The sequence below is a fragment of the Etheostoma cragini genome, chromosome 17, assembly GCF_013103735.1.
Source record: "Etheostoma cragini isolate CJK2018 chromosome 17, CSU_Ecrag_1.0, whole genome shotgun sequence".
NCBI lineage: Eukaryota > Metazoa > Chordata > Actinopteri > Perciformes > Percidae > Etheostoma > Etheostoma cragini.
This window is the reverse complement of record NC_048423.1, coordinates 3,787,112-3,806,610: the sequence shown is the minus strand read 5'-3', so window position 1 is coordinate 3,806,610 and position 19,499 is coordinate 3,787,112. Positions and strand designations below refer to the sequence as shown.

General features: G+C 39.3%; 1 protein-coding gene across 7 annotated transcripts in view; it reads left to right on the top strand.

Annotated features, from left to right (window-relative positions):
• wdpcp (WD repeat containing planar cell polarity effector) overlaps window positions 1–19,499 on the top strand; it is a 77,275-nt gene that overhangs the window by 53,063 nt on the left and 4,713 nt on the right. For 2 of the 7 annotated variants that reach the window (XM_034897919.1, XM_034897923.1), the window contains 5 exons: window positions 217–316; window positions 5,565–5,679; window positions 8,951–9,042; window positions 10,293–10,324; window positions 13,208–13,693. In XM_034897919.1, coding sequence (XP_034753810.1) covers window positions 217–316; window positions 5,565–5,679; window positions 8,951–9,042; window positions 10,293–10,324; window positions 13,208–13,258 — 390 coding nt within the window. In that variant the 3' untranslated portion in view covers window positions 13,259–13,693. Of the gene's footprint in view, window positions 1–216; window positions 317–5,564; window positions 5,680–8,950; window positions 9,043–10,026; window positions 10,143–10,212; window positions 10,325–13,207; window positions 13,694–19,499 lie in introns of those variants that run through there. The other 5 variants (XR_004660095.1, XR_004660097.1, XR_004660096.1 and 2 more) reach the window with 5 other exon arrangements.

The window sequence follows — 19,499 nt, the reverse complement described above, 5'->3', positions numbered from 1 at the left end:
TTCAAAGTTTTTGCAGGAACCGGCATTTCATCCAACCAGTGCTTTTTCTGATGTTGGGCTTCAAACAGCTCATTTTTTTGTCATTTCATCTGTTTCTTCCTTCTCCTGCCGAACCTCCGCCCCCACCCCTCCCAAAAAAAAAAACATTGTCATCGGAGCCTAGATTCATTTTAGATTAACGTTTACGTTTCTTTCTTTCTTGCATTTCCTTCAAAGGACCTCCATTATGTTGCCAGCGATAAGGGCGAGGTGGTGCTAGCGGATGTGGCCAAGAGGAAAGCTAATGAAATTGAGGCCCAGACGATCGCAGGCAATGGTAAGAAAATAATCACAATGTCTAACCAAAAAGATACCAAATGTGACTCGTTACTTCTCCTTACATCTGAAATGGGAGGTGGACTCCTGATAACCTCAGTAACTCAACCACTCCGACACCCTTTTCTGATATCTAACACCAGGTATATTCTAGGCTCTCACCCTCCTTTAAAGAAAAATTACAATAGATTACGTTTGACCAAGTAATATTCATGTAAAATTTACACAACCTGTTGCCCTCAAAATCATTTTATTATGAGGAATAAAAGTGAGATATTGAAAAAAGTTTGTAATACATGTAAGATTAAATAAAAAGTTTAAAAATCAACTTGTGGTTCCACCTTAAGGTTCTGTATGTTTTTGTTGGTTTTTACCCCCCCCCCCCCAATTAAACAAAAAGTGTTTTGATATAAAGTTTTGAAAAACACAAGTATTTAAAATCAGACTAATGAAATAAGTTACAACTAAGTTTTTCGGAATAAACAGCCAGAGGAGGAAAACCAGCGAAGGCCCATTTTCTTTGTCATTACTCTAGGCTTTGCTGCTGCCCTTTGACAAACACTCCCGAAAGCACATACCAGAGGGGATCAAGCTGAGTTCCTAATTTTACACACACACACAAACACACACACACACACACACTCTCTGTCTCTCTCTCTCTTTCTCTGTCTCTCTCTCTCTCTCTCTCTCTCTCTCTTTTCTCACAGAGGCTTCAAGGGCCAACGGGTAGAAGCAGAAAACATTCAAATTTGTGAGTGAACTAGATGAACATGTCTGAGTCCTTCATTGGTGCTTAAAACACACCAACCGTACGTACAACCAAATGAGGTGAGAGAGGTATTTAACTCCACTGTATAAGGTCAGACCCCTTAGGCTGAGTGTCTGTGTGTTTGTCTGTGAATGAAAATGAGCGTTTTGTAACTATGAGGCCTGTTTGCATGCAGTTTCTTTTTAGTCTTTTTTTAATGTGATGCATAACACGCACACTCATAAGCCTCTTAATTATGTCCTAGATGATTTACCTCCATCACCTGCAGCATGTCCTATCCTTGGACAACGTTGATGCAGAGAGAGGAAGGGACAGTAGAGGGAAAGAAACCAGGGATGACGGCAGGAAAAGAGGAAAGAAAGGGGGGCAGAAGAAAGGGGGGGAAACAAAACGAGGTTAAAATAAAAATTGGGAAAACAGAAGGTGTGAGGTGGAAAGAAAAATAAATAAATGAAGAAAAGAACAAATTAAACAAGAATATGAATGAGTAACAAACATTAAGAAAAAAAAAAAAAATTAACTGATGCATGAATATTGGTCTTATGCAGCCTGTCCATTTTTGTTGTTAGTTTGTTACATTATCACTTTTGTCTCTTAACTTCTGACCGCTATTGTTGACAAAAAAAAAAAATGTCAAAAAATGTCCTGAACAGTTTACGCAGCCTGCTATGAATTAAATGAACATGTGTACATTTATGAGGAGGACTCAAAGTTACCGATATCATTAATTACATTATTAACATTGTTTGCATTTGCCACAAACAATTACAAAACCGTAATATACACTTTTTTGTGGACAATTTGTTTGTGTGTAATATGGAACAAACTAAATGAGTCTCCACTGTAACGGTTTTGGATGAAGAAATATTGTTTAACAGCTTTACTATATAATTCACTCACACCGCTCTCATACTGTTGTTATCAGCTTATAGAAAGTTCTACAACTCTATTGTACACTACCTGCTCTGCACCAAACAGCAGACCGACACATTTAGACTAGCTAGTAACCATTTTTTTTGTGTGTGTGTGTGTGTGTGTGTGTGTGTGTGTTTGTGTAAGAGAGAGAGAGAGTGTGTGTGTGAGAGTGTGTGTGAGCCGGCAGAGCACATTAACGGAGCAAGAAAAGCCAGGTCATAAATAATGAGTGTCTCGCTTCAAGCAGAGAGCTCCAGTGAAAAGGTGTCTTGCTTTACACACACACACACACACACACACACACACACACACTGACATGACCAACTCTGCATCGCTCCCAAGAACACACTACTCTATACTTCTTCTTTACTATATTTCAGATATTTATTACCTTACTACATTATCTGACAGCTGTAGTTACTTTCAGATAAAGGTTTTACAAAAAAAAACAGAAATGATAAGCTTGTGAGGATTTAAGAGCTCCCCCTCTTTTGGCTTGTGACCCCTAAAAGGAAAAGCAGTTATCCCTTGTCACGTGTCAGATGTCTTTTAGTTGTTAGTAGAGACTAAACATTGTGTCATTGCTCACATGCCTTTCTAACACAAGTTCCCATGTTGCAGGTGTAGGAACCCTTTGCCCAGAGGGACAATGTTTCTGTTTGAACACACACAAGAATTGACATTAGTTTGTCCTGAGTCATAGTTACACACTACAGCTCAGATTCAAAAAAGCCCTCAGAAGCATATGCGTTTCTTTAAATATGTTGACTGTACAGTTGGGTGTGACATGGGAGACAGTTCATACACCGAATCCTGCATTAACCGACTATTTGTAATATTCATTCGTTTTAATACAAAGCAGGTGTTACCTACAGTGAGCTCAGAGTCCCAACACATCTTGCTGTTTCCTTGTACAAACAGTGAATGACCTGCATCATATCACCTTCTCGTTATGAAAGAAAATATACACATTTACTGTACATGCGCACACACACGTTGCTGCTGTATTACAAGGCCTCAACAGCACCGGATAGTATATCATATGTAGAGTAATTTATGACAATAATTTTGATACTTGATACTTAATAGGAAAAGAAAATGTTTTTATAAGTTCTTTTCAAAAGTTTCTGCTAGTTGGGTGAGACAATGCTATTATACCTCAATTCAGCTTAATGGGTTTTAGGCACAAGCCTATGGTGAGATTGCTAGTGTCGTTTCTTTTTTTTGTCTTTGTAACGCTCAAGATTTTTATACATTAACTTGTATACCGTTAGTGGGGGATGTTTTTTTTTGACCCACCCTTTTTGGGGGGAATGGGTCCGCAAAAAGCGTTAATACAGTGACCCAAAACATCCTTTGCTAAGACGTTTACATGCATCTTAAGAGAAGCATAATACCATTTTAAATCAGAGTGTGAGCAGTTCACGATATATGTGGAGCTTGGAGAAGTAGAGTACTCAATCTCCTTTTGCATTGAAATGAGCCTCTTAAGGTGATTCACGTATCCATTCAGGAGAATACCTCCTGGTTGCTTTCCTGTGGAGGTTCTCCAGGCATTTCCAACTGGGTGGAGACCCCATGGCAGACCCATCACACGCTGGAGGGATTATTTATTCCACATTTTACACATTTGTTTTGTACAAATTAAACTAATGGGTTTAAGGTGCTGGTAGGTGGATTCTTTTACCCTCGGACAGAGCCAGGCTAACGGTTTCCCCGTTTCCAGATTTTATGCTAAGCTAACTTAGCCATCTGCTGGCTGTAGCTCCATATTTTGCGTACAGCCAAAGACTGGTATCGATCTTCTCATCTGTCAGCAAGACTGCAAATAAGCGTATCTTCCAGAAAAAAATAACTTTTTCATTGTCAGTGGGTTTTAGCATTCATCCTCAGGACTTTGAGCTTTGCTGGTTTTCATCTGAACCAGTTATTCTGAAGCAAAAAACGACAATTTTTTTTGTTTTTGTTTTTTTTGTTTTTTTTGCCTGGATTACTTACTTTAAACAAATCATAGAAATGAGTTGATTTGCATTGGAAAGACTCTCTTATGCTATCGTTTGGATGATTATTTACTTGTTTTCTAAAAAAACAAATCAATTCCAGATGTAGTAGTTCTTTAAGGTGGATGTCTTGGACTCCAATTGGGCAAAGACATCATATTTCTATGCACCTCTTCTCATATTTATGAGCATTCATTTCAAACCCTGGTGAACAGAGATTCTGCCTTTGCTTGTACACACATACAAATACTCACAATAGAGGACGCACATTGAAGCTTAGAAATGGTCCCTTTTTATAACAGCGTTGGAAATCGCTTATAGCTGTCTGGCTGACAAGTGTTTTGATTGGATAGATATGGCATTGTGAGAGGCAGAGTAGCGAACAAGTGCGAGGGAAGGCATCTTTCTCTTCCTCTCTATTTCTTCGGAGTAGCGTTTTGCCAGGAGGAGAAGCCAAGTTGTTTGCCTGATCGTTCTGTCTCCCCCTCACAAAGGCTGAAGTGACTGCAGGGCCTTTCAATGGGCAAAGAGACAAGAGCTTTATCTGAGGATCCACTTCTCCACCTCCTCTCTTTCTCTCTCTCTCTCCCTCTCTCCCTCTCTCCTTCCTTTCTTGGTTGTTATGGTAAAAGCCTGTTAGCTCCGGTGTGTGTTGAAGAAAAGCAGCGTTTGTTTCTGTTCCCCTCTCAGCTCTGTTGGTTGCTCCGATCATACAACCTCCGTTTACTGTTTGACTTTGCTTTTCAATTCAGAAACTTTACCGGTATGACATGTTTATCAAAACCTGATTATCAAGGTGTGACATCCAAATTAGCAAAAGCCTACAATTATGTATGTAAAACTGTTTACACAAACCATAGTATGTTTTCAGCACTGGAAAAATACTATAGACAGAAATCTGACAAAATTACAGCAAATAAATTTAATATGGCAATGTTTTGATCTCAGAGATTTCCATCAGGCTTTTGTCAGGTACACTAAGTGCATGCAATATACAAACAGATGACTGCGGATTGATTATGAATATAAAAACACTTGTTGGCGTAAGTATTCTCTTTCTAATCAGGCAATCTTACATTATCAGGGGCAGCCATTTAGTTTTAGAACTCACATATGGACACAAGAAAATGTCCAAGTTGGGGTGGCCTCTAGCTCACCCGGTAAGAGCGTGCGCCCCATGTGGGCTGGGTCCTTTGCAGCGGTCCAGGTTTGAGTCTGACCCCCGGCCCTTTTGCTGTGTGTTGTCCCCTCTCTTTCGCTCCCCCTTTCCTGCCTGTTTACTGTCGCTATCTTATAGAGGGAAAAAGACCCAAAAAGACCATCTTAAACAGAAAAAACTAAAAAAAAGACAGAAAAGGTCCAAGTCAAGTAAAGGAAAATGGTCTATAAAGAAAAAGACAAAATGGGTCGTTCTTCTATTATATTTTTAGGTAAACGAAAACTGTTGCTCTCACTTATCCTTATCCCTCTGTGTGTGTGTGTGTGTGTGTGTGTGTGTGTGTGTGTGTGTGTGTGTGTGTGTGTGTGTGTGTGTGTGTGTGTGTGTGTGTGTGCGTGCGTCCTAGAAGATCCTCCAAGTGGCAGAGATGGTGTGTTGTGGGGTTCCAGCCTCGGGGGCCAACTGACAGAGGGGAACCAGAGTGCTACAGGACCCTCATACCCAGACACTCTAACAATACAGTGAGTTACGTGTGTGTGTGTGTGTGTGTGTGTGTCTGTGTGTGTGTGTTCAAGCTTGCCACAATAAGTGTCTATTTTCGTGTTTTTGTCATTACTGATACACATTTTTCTATTTCTTTAAACCTGCATTAAAGATTTTTTTTGTCCAGTAACGTAGACATATCATCATTTTTTAAGTTGATACTGTGAACTTGTTTGCACGTTTCTTATTTATACATCCAGCAGTTACGAAGCAACATCATCATTCATTCATCGGCTAAAAAAAACAACTCTATGAGAGTGGTGAGAGTGAGTCAAAACAGTAGTCTATTTTCTTTTGCGTTCCACTTATGGGATTGCTTCGGTGCTGCTGGAAACTCCACCGGATGCATGTATTTTCCGTTTTCTTCTGCTTTCTTGAGTTTAACAGGACTATTTTTGACTCTACCTCAGATCTCTGCATGTTTAAAGCGCTTTGGAGGAGGGCCTGGCAAATCGAGACTATCTAAACAGTAACGTTGCAGGCCGGACAGCTAAACAATAAGCCGAAACCCCGTTAACTTTGTCACATTGTCATATGGTACATTGTTATAAATTATTGATTTATATCCACTTTAAATTAAAAAAAAATATTAAGTTCAACATAAACCTATAAATTAAGCCCCAGACAGATTTTGTTTTACTTTGACTTGTCATCTCCTCCTCCACAGTGATTCACTATTGTCTGTATATGAATTGTATGAGAGTGGCTGTGGCCAAGTGACCCAGCTGCAGCCTAAAAGCCTTCAGACCCTGTGACATTTCAAATGTCAAAGCCACATCAGTTCTGGGTCTTATACTTTCAGCCATCCCAACGCTGAACCCAGAGCTGCATTTAAAACTCCACCAGGGTCCATTTCACCATGGTTCAATCTCCTAAGTGCTGACAAAACTCACTGTTTCAGAGTGATTGTTTAATACACTCGTCTACATGGATGACATGTTGAAACAGCGTGACTAAAGACATACTGAAAGCATCCCTCTCTTTGTGCTGGCCTGACTCACACACATACATACACACACAAACAGATACATACGAATATAGCCATCCACGTCTTTATTATTGTGTGATGGGTGGTGGGAGGGAAGTGATGGAGGGGCATTCCTTGTCATACTCCAACTAACATATTGGACTATTTATATGGGATTTGTGTGCATTAGATAAAAAGGCGCTCTTGTTCTTTTCATCCTCATAGGCTTTTCATGGCTGTTTGACTGTAACACTGATGACTCTCTGTGTCCCCCCACCTCCAACCCCTCCACTCCGCGTTTCTCTAAGCCCCCTCCATCCATCCCAAATCCCCTCCTATCAGCCAATTTAAACAAGCTGGGTCCACAGAGAGAGAGAGAGAGAGACAGAGACAGAGACAGAGGGAGAGACAGAGAGAGATGCTCTGTCCTAAGCTCTTTTTTTTAAACAGTAAAAGGAGCGAGAGGAGAAGAAAAGAGTGGTAAAGAGGGTTAGGGCAATTTGGCAGCCAAAAGCCCAGTAGTACTACCCCAGGTCTTCCCCTGCACTGCTGAAAGAGGCTAAGAAAGCAGATCCCCAAACCTCCTAAAAGATAATAACCACAGAGAGAAAAAGACAAGAGCCTCTGCCTTTTTTATTCCAAAATTTCCCCCCTCCTTTAGAACAATTTTTGTATTGAACCCCCTCCGTTTTTTTAATCTGGTCTCCGATGAAGTTTCATTGTTTCTCATGTGAAGCCAGTGACAGATTAGCTGAGATGGAGTAGGGGAGGCATTGTAGTGCAGGCGTTTTCCCGTTTGGCTCGCTGAGAAAAGAGCAGAGAAAGAGAGGGAGGCGAGCACAATAGCAGTTTGGGGCGCTCATGGCCGATTCCTGCATTCCCTCAAATCCGACTCTGTGCTCAGGGAAGTGAGAGAGTGAACGAGACGGGAATCTGGGAAGAATCCCAACGTTCTATTGATGGCTGCTGGCCTCTCTCACTCATCACGTACTCCTCTGTTAGTGGAGGAAGGAGAATGGATGTTTTTTTATTATTGCTTAGTGGAGGCCAAAGTTATTTGATGCTAGTCAAGAGCCTTTTAAATTATTTTTAAATGTTTATTTATTTATTTGATAGGAATTTGAAGGAAATGATTGAGCAGGAAAAGGTTCAGTATGTCACTAAACCCAATCCTAAAGCCCCAAACTGAAACACTGATGTCACACTAAATGGTTTGCCAACGTATCAAAGTCATGAGCTCGGATCAATAAAAATTAGATACACTGTATATCTGTCAGTGATGTCCAATGCTATATGGTGAAGCAAAGAATCTGTCTCACTCAACCTAGAATAATAACCTAGGAGTTTTATAGTGTTGCTTTTAATTTTAAGTTGTCTGTTAAATGTCTGCATTGTTTGCAGATCCTAGGAAAACTAGGAGTTGTCTACTGTTCAGAGACACAAGATTCAGACGATGAAGACTTCAAGAGAGTTGTGAATTACTCTCTTTGAAGTGGCAGAGAATGTTTAAGCATTTAGCTGTTTGTTTCATGACTCAGAATGATGACACGTATCACGACTGCTTGATAATATGAAGATCACACTGATAGAGATCAACTTGCCCTCCAAATTTCACCTGATACATGTGGCTCAGGTGTTGACCCAGTTAAGTCCTTTGTGTCTGAAAGATGGTCTGAAATTGAAATTGTAATGGAGGCAGTTTTATGTTTGTTGGGAGGAGCTAAAGAGAGAAGAATCAAATCATGCAGCCCAGTATTTTTCATCAGAGAAGGAATCTGACAGACCAGAAACAAAGTCAGTGATACTGGTGCAGAGAGACAACAGTTAGTATCTTCTGATCATTAGAGTACAACAGTGGACATATATATCATCAAACATGTAAATCCGTCATAGAAGAGTTAAACAGATCAAATGTACTGCTCAAAGCAGCCACAGTAAGCCACAAAGTATTGCATTTTGAGGTTAGACTGACAGGCTTACCTCTAACCTTTTTAAATGGAAAGTTTTTTTGTTATTCATGTTTCTTTCTGCCACACCTTACAGCGTACAGTGCAGTTAAATTCAACAAATTGACTGCCGCTCTGTCTCAGGTTTGTCAAAACTTATTCTGAAAAACGCAGGGAATGGAGGAGAAGCTTGACAAGATAGATTGGGTGAAAGTTGGTATATTACATTTAAAATCAAAGTATATATTATATTCTGTGTTTCTTGAATGCATTTTAACCATTACACTTTTAACAAAAGAATAACAGATGTTACTCACCTTTACTTTTGTTCCTCAGTGCTGATGGAAGAAGCAATCAGAGGAGACCAGAGGCAGCCAGCATTCCTGGGACTGTAAGCCCAGATGTGTTCAGGACATTGAGACAAACAGGTCTGTCTGTCTGTCTGTCTGAACACACCCAAATCTCGGCCAAACTGTCTGTGGTGGAGTTGCATTGTGGGTAATGTAGGCTCCAGATTTTGACAAGGAGGAATAATGTTTGGAATATAAAAAGAAAATATCTGGTTCTGCTGCATCCATTTTGTTCCTTCATTCACCATGAGCTCAACAATGTTATAGAAGTGCAATGCTAAATTGAAGATGTTCTCTTTGAAAAACATTTAAGTAAGTCGCTTTGACATGAAAAATGTATTTACATCTTTTTACATAATCATAGTCAAACTTTATTTTCCATATTTTCTGAATATATTTGAAATCTGACCGGATAATAGTGTATCTTTGGTGTTGGTTACCTCATAGCGTACCAGTAGACAAACCTAAACACATCAATCAATATACCTGTGCTAAAAGTCTTCCTAAGACGATGTGTTCTTTATAACACAAATTGATGTCAAAACGCTGCATCCATACCAACTCACACTTGCCCAAACTGGAAATACTTTGAATCAGTAACAGCTGACAGAGAGAATCAGACCATTATAATAAATCTAATCTAATATGTTCAGCACGTCGGGCACGTTCAGGGCCAAGTTTTACAGCCCTGCAACAATTCTCTGGTGACATTCAGCCTCTTTTTATTCTCTAAACGTAGCCTGAGTGCTCCCCCCTCCTCAGTCTGTCTGATGTGACTAACAGGTAATTTTGGAAAAATACCCATTAAGAACACATCATTGCTTCTTCTTCTTCTTCTTCTTCTTCTTCTTCTTCTTCTTCACTTCCTCCTCTCCTCCGTCCTGCTCTCTCCATTTTAATAATTCCATTTCTCAGGTGATTAGCAATTGTCTCGCTATCAAATCGCTCTGTCGTTTGATAATCCGGACCGTAGGCTATTATAGGGAATTTGCATCAGCTTTTTAAAATATCTGTATAAGGCACGCCGGGGTTTTAATGTCAATCATAACCTTATTAACGCAGGGCTCAGAGCAACAGAGATCGCCATGAGTGACAACGGTTTACATTCGTTAAAACCCAGAAAAGCGACATGTCCGACCTACTGAGTGAGCATTAAAGCTGTTTAGGCATTCAGCTGTGTGTGTGTCTGTGTTTATGTGCTATAGGGCTGCCATGTGTGATTATGCATGTCTAATGTTTTGGTTGTAGGACTTGTTGAAAGTGTCTTGGCTGGTTAACAGAAACGTGTGACATCCTCCAACATTGTGTCATTTTATTCTGTTGTGCAGGAAGCAGTGAAGGTGACAGAGACAGCAGGAATGTAAGTCAACTGATCTAAAATTGATTTTTATTTTCATTTCTGTTGACAGAATTTAAAAGGCTGTGAAAAGTTATTTAGGACCAAATTATAAATCCCTGGCCTATAGTGTACGTAGTAATCTTATGTAATATTAGTATGCTACAGTACAGTGGTTCCCAACCTGGGGAAACTAGAAAAATAAATTTCTGTTACACAAAATGTAACGCTGTAACACTTTACTTTAAACACCCCTTCCCTCCTCCGTTTAGCCTTTATACGTACTATACACACATGTATAAATGGTTTATAACCCACAATAAGGATAGTCTATAGCGCCTCTCACAGATAAAAAATCACAAAGTGCTTCACAATAAAATGTCATGCAATCCAATAATGTAGTTATACGCATAAATAACAATATGTGTTTAATATAACTGTTCACACACAGTAGCCACCTTATTAGGTACACCTATACACTCCAATTCAACAGCTCCCTTCTTACTGGACTACAACCTATTTCTAGTTAGTTGTCTAGTTACATACATGAAAGAGGCAGTATATTAGAAATATCCCTCAATATAATGTAGTCAACCCTATGATCTTAATGCTAAAACATATCATTTAATGAACACCTTCACAGTACATCTCTGTTAATGGACACTTATATCTAACTATATAACAACTATATTATAATGTGTTATAAATATGTATTAAAAGTGTATATGCTACTAATAAATGCTAAATATAGATACAGCACAGGCCAAACGTTTGGACACACCTTCTCATTCCATGCCTTTTCTTTATTTTCACTATTTATATTGTAGATTATCACTGAAGGCATCAAAACTATGGATGAACACATGGATTTAACAAAAACGTGTGAAATAACTGAAAACATGTCTTATGTTCTAGTTTCTTCAAAGTAGCCACCCTTTGCTCTGATTACTGCTTTGCACACTCTTGGGATTCTCTTGATGAGTTTCAAAAGGTAGTCACCTGAAATGGTTTCCCAACATTCTTGAAGGAGTTCCAAGAGATGCTTAGCACATGTTGGCCCTTTTTCCTTCACTCTGTGGTCCAGGTCTCCCCAAACCATCTTGATTGGGTTCCGGTCCAGTAACTGTGGAGGCGCAGCATTCCATCAGTCTCATTATTGGTCAAATAGCCCTTAAACAACCTGGAGGTGTGTTTGGGGTCATTGTCCTGTTGTAAAATAAATGATGGTCTAACTAAATGCAAACCGGATGGGATGGCATGTTGCTGCACGATGCTGTGGTAGCCATGCTGGTTCAGTAGGCCTTCAATTTGGAATAAATCCCCAACAGTGTCACAGGCAAAGCACCCCCACACCATCATACCATCTCCTTCATGATTCACGGTGGGAACCAGGCATGTAGAACCCATCTGGTCACCTTTTTCTCCGTCGCACAGAGACACGGCGGTTGGAACCTAAGATCTCAAACTTGGACTCATCAGACCAAAGCCCAGATTTGCACTGGTCTAATACCCATTCCTTGTGTTTCTCGGCCCAAACAAATCTCTTCCTTTATTTTCCTCTCCTTACCAGTCGTTTCCTAGCTGCTACTTGACAATGAAGGCCTAATTTGCGCAGTCTCCTCTTAACAGTTGTTGTAGAGATGTGTCTGCTGCTGGAACTCTGTGTGGTATTCATCTGCTCTCTAATCTGAGCTGGTGTTAATTTGTGATTTCTGAGGCTGGTGACTCAGATGAACTCATCCTCAGCAGCAGAGGTGACTCTTGGTCTTCCTTTCCTGGGGCGGTCCTCATGTGAGCCAGTTTTGTTGTAGCGCTTAATGGTTGCAACTGCACTTGGGGACACATTCAAAGTTTTTGCAGTTTTCTGGAATGACTTCATTTCTTAAAGTAATGATGGCCACTTGTTTCTCCATACTTATCTGATTGGTTCTTGCCATAATATGAATTCTAACAATTGTCCAATAAGGCTGTTGTCTGTGTATCAACCTGACTTCTGCCCAACCCAACTGATGGCCCCAACCCCATTAATAAGGCAAGAAATTCCACTAATTAAACCTGACAAGCTACTGCTGTGAAGTGAAAACCATTTCAGGTGACTACCTCATGAAGCTCATTGAGAGAACACCAAAGGTTTGCAGCGCTATCATAAAAAGCAAAGGGTGGCTACTTTGAAGAAACTAGAATATTAGACGTGTTTTCAGTTATTTTACACTTTGTTGTTAACTAAAGAATTCCACGTGTTCATTCATAGTTTTGATGCCTCCAGTGAAAATCTTCAGTCATGAAAATAAAGGAAACTCATTGAATGAGAAGATGTGTCCAAACGTTTGGCCTGTGCTGTATATAAAAGTTTTCCCTATAGTTATATGTAGTAACTGAAATGAAAAAAATGGACCTGTCATTAAGGAAAATAAGATAATAATTATTTTATGTAAAGCAAGTAAAAACAAAAAAAGGCGGGGGAACACTGCTATACTGCAATATAGTTAGAGAATATTAATGTTACAGTATGTGATATTAAAGTTTATTACAGTGTGTAGTTTAGAGCTAAAACAATTAATTGATTAATTGATCGAAAATAAATCACAGCCAAATGTTTTAAAATGGATTAATCTTTTCAGTCTTTTTTAAGCACAAATTCCCCAAATTAGCTGGTTTAAGCTTCTCAAATATGCGGATTTGCTGCTTGTTTTTATCATATATGAAAATAAATTGGTCAGCGCAGCTTTCAGGTTTAAATAAAGGCTAAAAAGAATATGGTTCAGTGTAGCATAATGCAGATTCAGATCAACTGGTCAAAAAGCGTTTTAAAACTCCACATCCTGTTAAGCAATAACAAATTCTTATAAAATGTAATATTTGTGTTTTCTCTCTCTCTCTCTCTCTCTCTCTCTCTCTCTCTCTCAGGACGATGAAGACCTCGGGACGCTTCATGTGGTCCACTTAGGAATGGTTTAAAAGAACAAACTAAGATATGATAAGAGACACAACAAAATCCCACCATTAACAGGCTCTCTTTGTCAATGTTAGGTTTATATTCAAAGTAGTTACATACCTGTAACTTTACCTGGAGAGGGACTCAAAGGTAGGAGAATGTATAGATGTCTGATTAAAGTGGAATAATGCATGTGTGTTATACGTAAATCAGTAGTTTTTGCATTACCACTGTTTTATTTTAAAATTGATAAACCAAAAGCCTTTCTTTTTTCTAGACCTGTCATAGTTTGTCTGGGAAATTTAGACGTGAAATCAGTTTATTTATTGTCTTGTGAAATCTAAACCAAATGAACCCTAAAAGAAAACGGTAGCACCGATTTCTGCCTTCACAAACACGACTGAAAATGTTTTAAACCATTCCATTAATCAATCTGAAAAATAAAGACTTGTATTATACTTTCATTACCACTGATATTGAATTGTGTGTGTGTGTGTGTGTGTGTGTGTGTGTGTGTGTGTGTGTGTGTGTGTGTGTGTGTGTGTGTGTGTGTGTGTGTGTGTGTGTGTGTGTGTGTGTGTGTGTGTGTGTGTGTGTGTGTGTGTGTGTGTGTGTGTGTGTGTGTGTGTGTGTGTGTGTGTGTGTGTGTGTCTGTGTGTGTCTGTGTGTGTGTGTGTGTGTGTGTGTGTGTGTGTGTGTGTGAGTGTTGGCCGAGATTACAGGCCACAGTTTTATTCATGAATAGGAGCCAACCAGCGTCTTTAAAGCATCGCGCGGAGCCCCTTTCCTGAACAGCAGCCATAGCCGTGTCAGAGCTGTCGACGCGCTGCGCTCACCGACTAATCTGACAGCGCCGCGCGAGCCCTAATCCCTCACTGTATCGTAATCTATTTACTTTGCATTCTAAGAGGATTTCCACCAAAAAATATACAAGAAGCAATGTTGGAAATGGACAGAAGATCAGCAAGGATGCTTTTCTGTTTCTTTTTTTTGTTTTGTTAGCTTTAAAAAAATCATTATATGTTTTCTGGGGAGTCAATCCCCTGCGAGAGGGATGGGTGAAAGGAATTACATTTCTGACTGATACTAATACTTATCTTATGTAAACATCAAACTGTTATATTTCCCTTCTGATGATACAGTCACACTGCAGAGGCTGCTGGAGATAAGTGGCATCTGTCAATGCCTTTAGTGCATCTTTTGACACGTTTATAATTTACAAACCAAGGCTGCTTTATCTCCTGATTGTCTGACTTGACAGCTTGAATAAAAGCTGCAAAATTGCTTAACAGGCGAGCATGAGTTCCTCCCATCTGTCTGATGGCCTACACAGTAGCCTTACTGACATGCAAACAGTGAAATCTCCTCTTTCATAATACAGAAAACAAAGTACGAGACCAAACGCTCTTCTCAGTTACACTTTAAGCAATTATGTCAGCTTTGTAAAATCATAAATAGTTATGCTTCATTTAGAATGTGGCCAGAAGCTTTATTGTAAAACACAGCCTCACGCTCAAATCTTTGCCATCCGAGATGACTTGCAGAGATAGGCTTATTAGTGGTATTAACATACTGCACGGGATACTGGAGCTGTGAAACGGCCTTGTTAACATTTGGAAATGAATCAAGCCTCTGGCACTTGCTATTATCCAGGTTATTTATTCTCTCCACTGTGTAACAGCTGAGCAGGGTTTCTGCAGAGGCCTTATCACATCTAATGATGGCACTGATTGGACTGATACTGTTTCCCCTCAGAGGATGTTGTGTGTTTTGAAGGTTTGTTTTACTTATATCCACAAATCACCCAAAATATAGACAAATGTGTCAAGAACATTAAAGACATTAAAAAGACAAAATTACTTACAACTGAGAGTAATTGGAAGAATCTTATTCCCAGGAAATATACAGGACAGTGTTGAGTTTCTCTTAGTTATCGGTTTTCAAGCCAGTTAGGTGTTCTTGTACTACTCGCCAAGAAAAGTACTTAATTACTGTGCAACGTATCTGTATTGAATATCTGTTTTTGTTTCCTTAAAAAGCCTCTGAGACAATGAAGCATTATAATTTGATACTCTAAAACAACTCAACTCAGATTGAAGTCAGAGAGAAATGTGCACACTTTGCTGAGATTCAAATTTAGATAAATGTTGTCTTTGTGGTCCTCTTTTGTTCAAATATCCTCGACACTAATGTTCTGTTGGGAGTCCAGAACACCATGGACCTTTTTATAACAGCTAAAAACACTTAACATTGTTTTATCACACTGATATTTCCTAACTTAGATTTTTTTGTTTTAGATTTCCTTATGAGGAAACATGTTTCAAAAGTCTGCTACTGTTTCAGTTCTGTTTGGGGTCTCGGAGACAACGGCTGTAAAACATGGTTAAATGCAGCGCATTCTCATGTGCTCTGTCTGTGATTGGTCAATAGGACAATACTTTGTACTCCAAAAAGTCTTTCTGTTATTTGATTGTTTTAACAGTCTATCTTTTGCTAACTGACCCTCAAGATAAGCATCACTATTTAACTTAATCAACATGACCTATTTTTTTCATTTGGAGACAACCATGCTTTACGGTAATTTCTGTGTTTTGTCCCTTCGTATGCATATGAAGATGGAAGTTAAGGTAAGGTTCACTACTTCACTACTTTTCTACATATTGGGTTTTAATAAAGTCAGACAGAGTATCTTAAGCAGAAAAGGCTTCATTTTTTATTATTTTTATAAAAACAATAAACAAGTGCTATTCCTGCTCCCTACAGAGGCAGAGGATCTATGATTTTAGGTGTCAAAAGTCATGAGTAAGGTTGAGATTTTGTATCAGTAATGTGTATTATTGCGTTACACAGCCGTCAACAGATGCAGACACTGTGTTTCAGAGTTGCTGCCCTGTGGCTCCTTGTGTCAAGAGACATTTGTCAGTGAAGAACAAACTAAAAGAAGGAGGAAATATGACCAACGCGTCAGACGGCAATCTATTGACACGGAGACGACATCCTCAGTGGGAAACACAAGCGCCTGCAGGCCAACAAGCCTCCATTAGGCTTTCCCACGTCTTGGAGGGCTTAAAGGAAAAGACAAGTTGTGACTTGGGACGAGGGTCTGCTGCATCCTTTCCAGATGAGCTAATACGAGCCCTGCTCAAATATCTTTCTACTCGGTCCCTCCTTACCCTTACGTATCTGATTCACAAGGAACAGGAGAGTGAGGGTGTCCTTAGAAAAAAGTCAGATATGAAGGGAGCTGTTCTGTCCAGAAAACCAGAGTGAGGCCTAAGCTACTTTCACCAGTCATTTCTTGTCTGATTTCCCATCAACTACTTCATATAAGGATGTAAGTGGCCTCCACTGACCTCAGAACAGCTACAGATCCTTTAATTTACTGATAAACTGTTAAGAACTTCTTTGAATTTTGGGAGTTTGGCCTACCGATCGAAAACCTGCAAAACTAATGACATTCCCATTGGCTGTACGTTGTTTGGTGCAAATTCGCTAATGTTGGCATGCTACACACTAAACTAAGATGTTACAGGGTACCAGCTAAATGTTAAACTACGTGGTCATTAAGGAATCAGCTAAGAATTTTCATAATCAAATAGTTAGTTCAACTCTTCTGAAAATACATTCCATGTTGCAGCTTCTTTACTCATTGTAAGCATGTTAGCTGCTAATGTTAGCATTTACCTGCCTCACAGAGCAGCTAGCACTTTGTACATTTATTATTTGTAACAAATGATCCTCAACCTTCAGTAGGATTCAAAGTCATTTACAAATTGTCTAATTTACAAGGTAAATGTCCGCTATGTGGCCAAATATGCTCTGTTTCTATGAAATTGTATGGATTTATTAAATGATTTGTCTATTTTATCACATTTCTTTTCATTTTATTTACAGTGTCTGTCAGGTTTAGATGCAATCATAGCTATACTGTATGTGAAAAGAGTGACCAGAGCTGTTTATGGTGACCTGTTTGTGACATGGAGAGAGGAAACTGAATCTTCCAACATACTTCAGGTCCGGGTACCAGTGGGCCAAATCCCTTGAAAGTCAGAGTACTCCTTTAATACCACTTGTGTAGAATCAGGAGCTTTCCTCTTGAAGTAAATGAAAGAAAGAAGCTCGACCTCACAGAAAGACGGTGTGTCCTCTGCTCAACCGAAATCTATAGTATGTAAACCCATGAGGAATTTCATGAATGATCTCAGTGCCTTGTGTCGTAGGGATGACTAACCTGCTTTCACTCCACCTGTGAAATCCCCTCATAGGAATCAACAGAACTGTCACCTTCTTTAAATTTGGGTGACGGATTCAAGAGGCTGTTGGTGGCAGCTTTATTATGTAAACGTCCAACCCGGAAACACTTAAAAATCTACAAAATACACCAAAATCTATTGCAACCACAAGCTTCGTGTGCGCAGAATGTATATTAAAACAGAAGAAGACGCAAGAAGAAAGAGCTTCTTCTGACAAAGCAGAGTAACCGGAGACTGTGGTCTGGACTCCACCCATGTCTGTGTACAGTTGACCTCAGATTAACCCCCCAGACAAATATAATCCTCTGTATCACCTCGCACTTCTATACCGGCCTATGAACACACAGGGATGCCAAGGTCTGGCGACAGTCTACAGCCAATGAAAGGCAAGTTTGAGTTTTTCTTTCCTGTCCTCCATGGCAATGGAAGAAAACAGTCCCAAGGTGCTGCTATCAGTGCATCTGCTGGTTCTTCGAATCTCGAGGCCTGGAAGGTCTCACACACCAAACACAAGAGGTTCCTGTCTCACACTGTCTTTATCTTTCTTGTCTGTCTGTGTCTAGATCCAAATCAAACCACTCATGCAAAAAGACAAAAAAAATAATAATAACAGTCCAGCTCAGTTCCAGTTCATCTCCTGGACAAGTGTGAACAAAATGTCAACAGTTTCCAGTCCAACCACATTCAGGCACCTTCCGTGGAGCAGGCGAGAGGTCAAAAGGTCAACAGCTGACAACAGGCGAAGTGCTGCAATCGATTGTCCTATTGAACACAGTGTAAAGTCCCTCAGCTCAGGTTAAAACAACCCCCATCACACACTCGTGTACACCATTGATGAACTGGTCCAATAATGTGCCTTTTTATTATCATTCGTGAGGGGTTTTCCTTGAATGCAGTTGCATGGAAATCCTTTATTTGCGTAGCAATTTATTTTTATTTCTCTGTTCAACTTTTCAACCTTGGCTCCTAATTTTATGACTTTAAATTTCAACATTTTAGAGACTTTAATGGAATGCTAAAAATTGAACTGTAACATCCAGTTTATGGTAAGAAATCAAATTGGAAGATTTTCAATACTTTATTTTCAGAAAAACCCACTCTGGTTGAACTCTAACCTAAAATTACCTAAAACCTCAAAGCACTCCCAAAGTTACTAAAACAAAGGTGTGTTTAACAAAGAGAGAAGCTATTTGACCATTATATCATCAAATTATAACCACTCATAAACCTTTTCTAAGGTAGAGGTGGATTATGGTTCAGGTTCCTCCTTCTCTCAAGAAACCCATCCCTCTCTCTGGAGTTCAGACAAGGCCGGGATGAAAACACATCTGATGAAGGAAAAAAACAAAACCTGATCGATATTCAGCCTGTGAATTTATAGGAAGTGTAGAAGGAGGGTCTGAGAACAAATGACTTATCTGGATTTGTGTTTTTATTCATTATAAAATGTTGAGTGCATCAGCTCTCCTTGTTTTTATAATTTCTCCCATCTCGACAGAAGGTTGATCATTGTTTCTATTCAGTGCGTTTGTGGCGGTGTGTCTGGATTTGATTCAGAGATCGTTTTAACATACCTGTTTATTCAAGTGTGTTTTTATTGTGGTGCTAATGCTGGTGTTAAACAAAGTCCCTGAATGTAAATGAATCTATTGTGTGTGTTTGATAGTCTTTAACAGTATGACTGCACTGTCATGTTTTTTTTGTTTAAGACAATTGTCTCTTTGGCATAAAACGCAACAAACAACAAAAAACATAAAACATGAAGTATTATGAGAAGAAAATACATTTGGATTGTTAAAATGTGTTTTCAGGTATTTCTCTTCATGATAATTATGTTGTAGATTTGATTTCAGCTCTATAGTTTGTGTTTGGCTCTTTTTGAATTGTACTAAGCACCATCATCAAACTAATAGCATTTATCAACATATTTTTTCATCTTTTTTGTATTTAGGGAAATTTTGTCTTATTTTTCAGGCTTGTATTTGTCCTAAAACAGTAAATCCCCAAATGT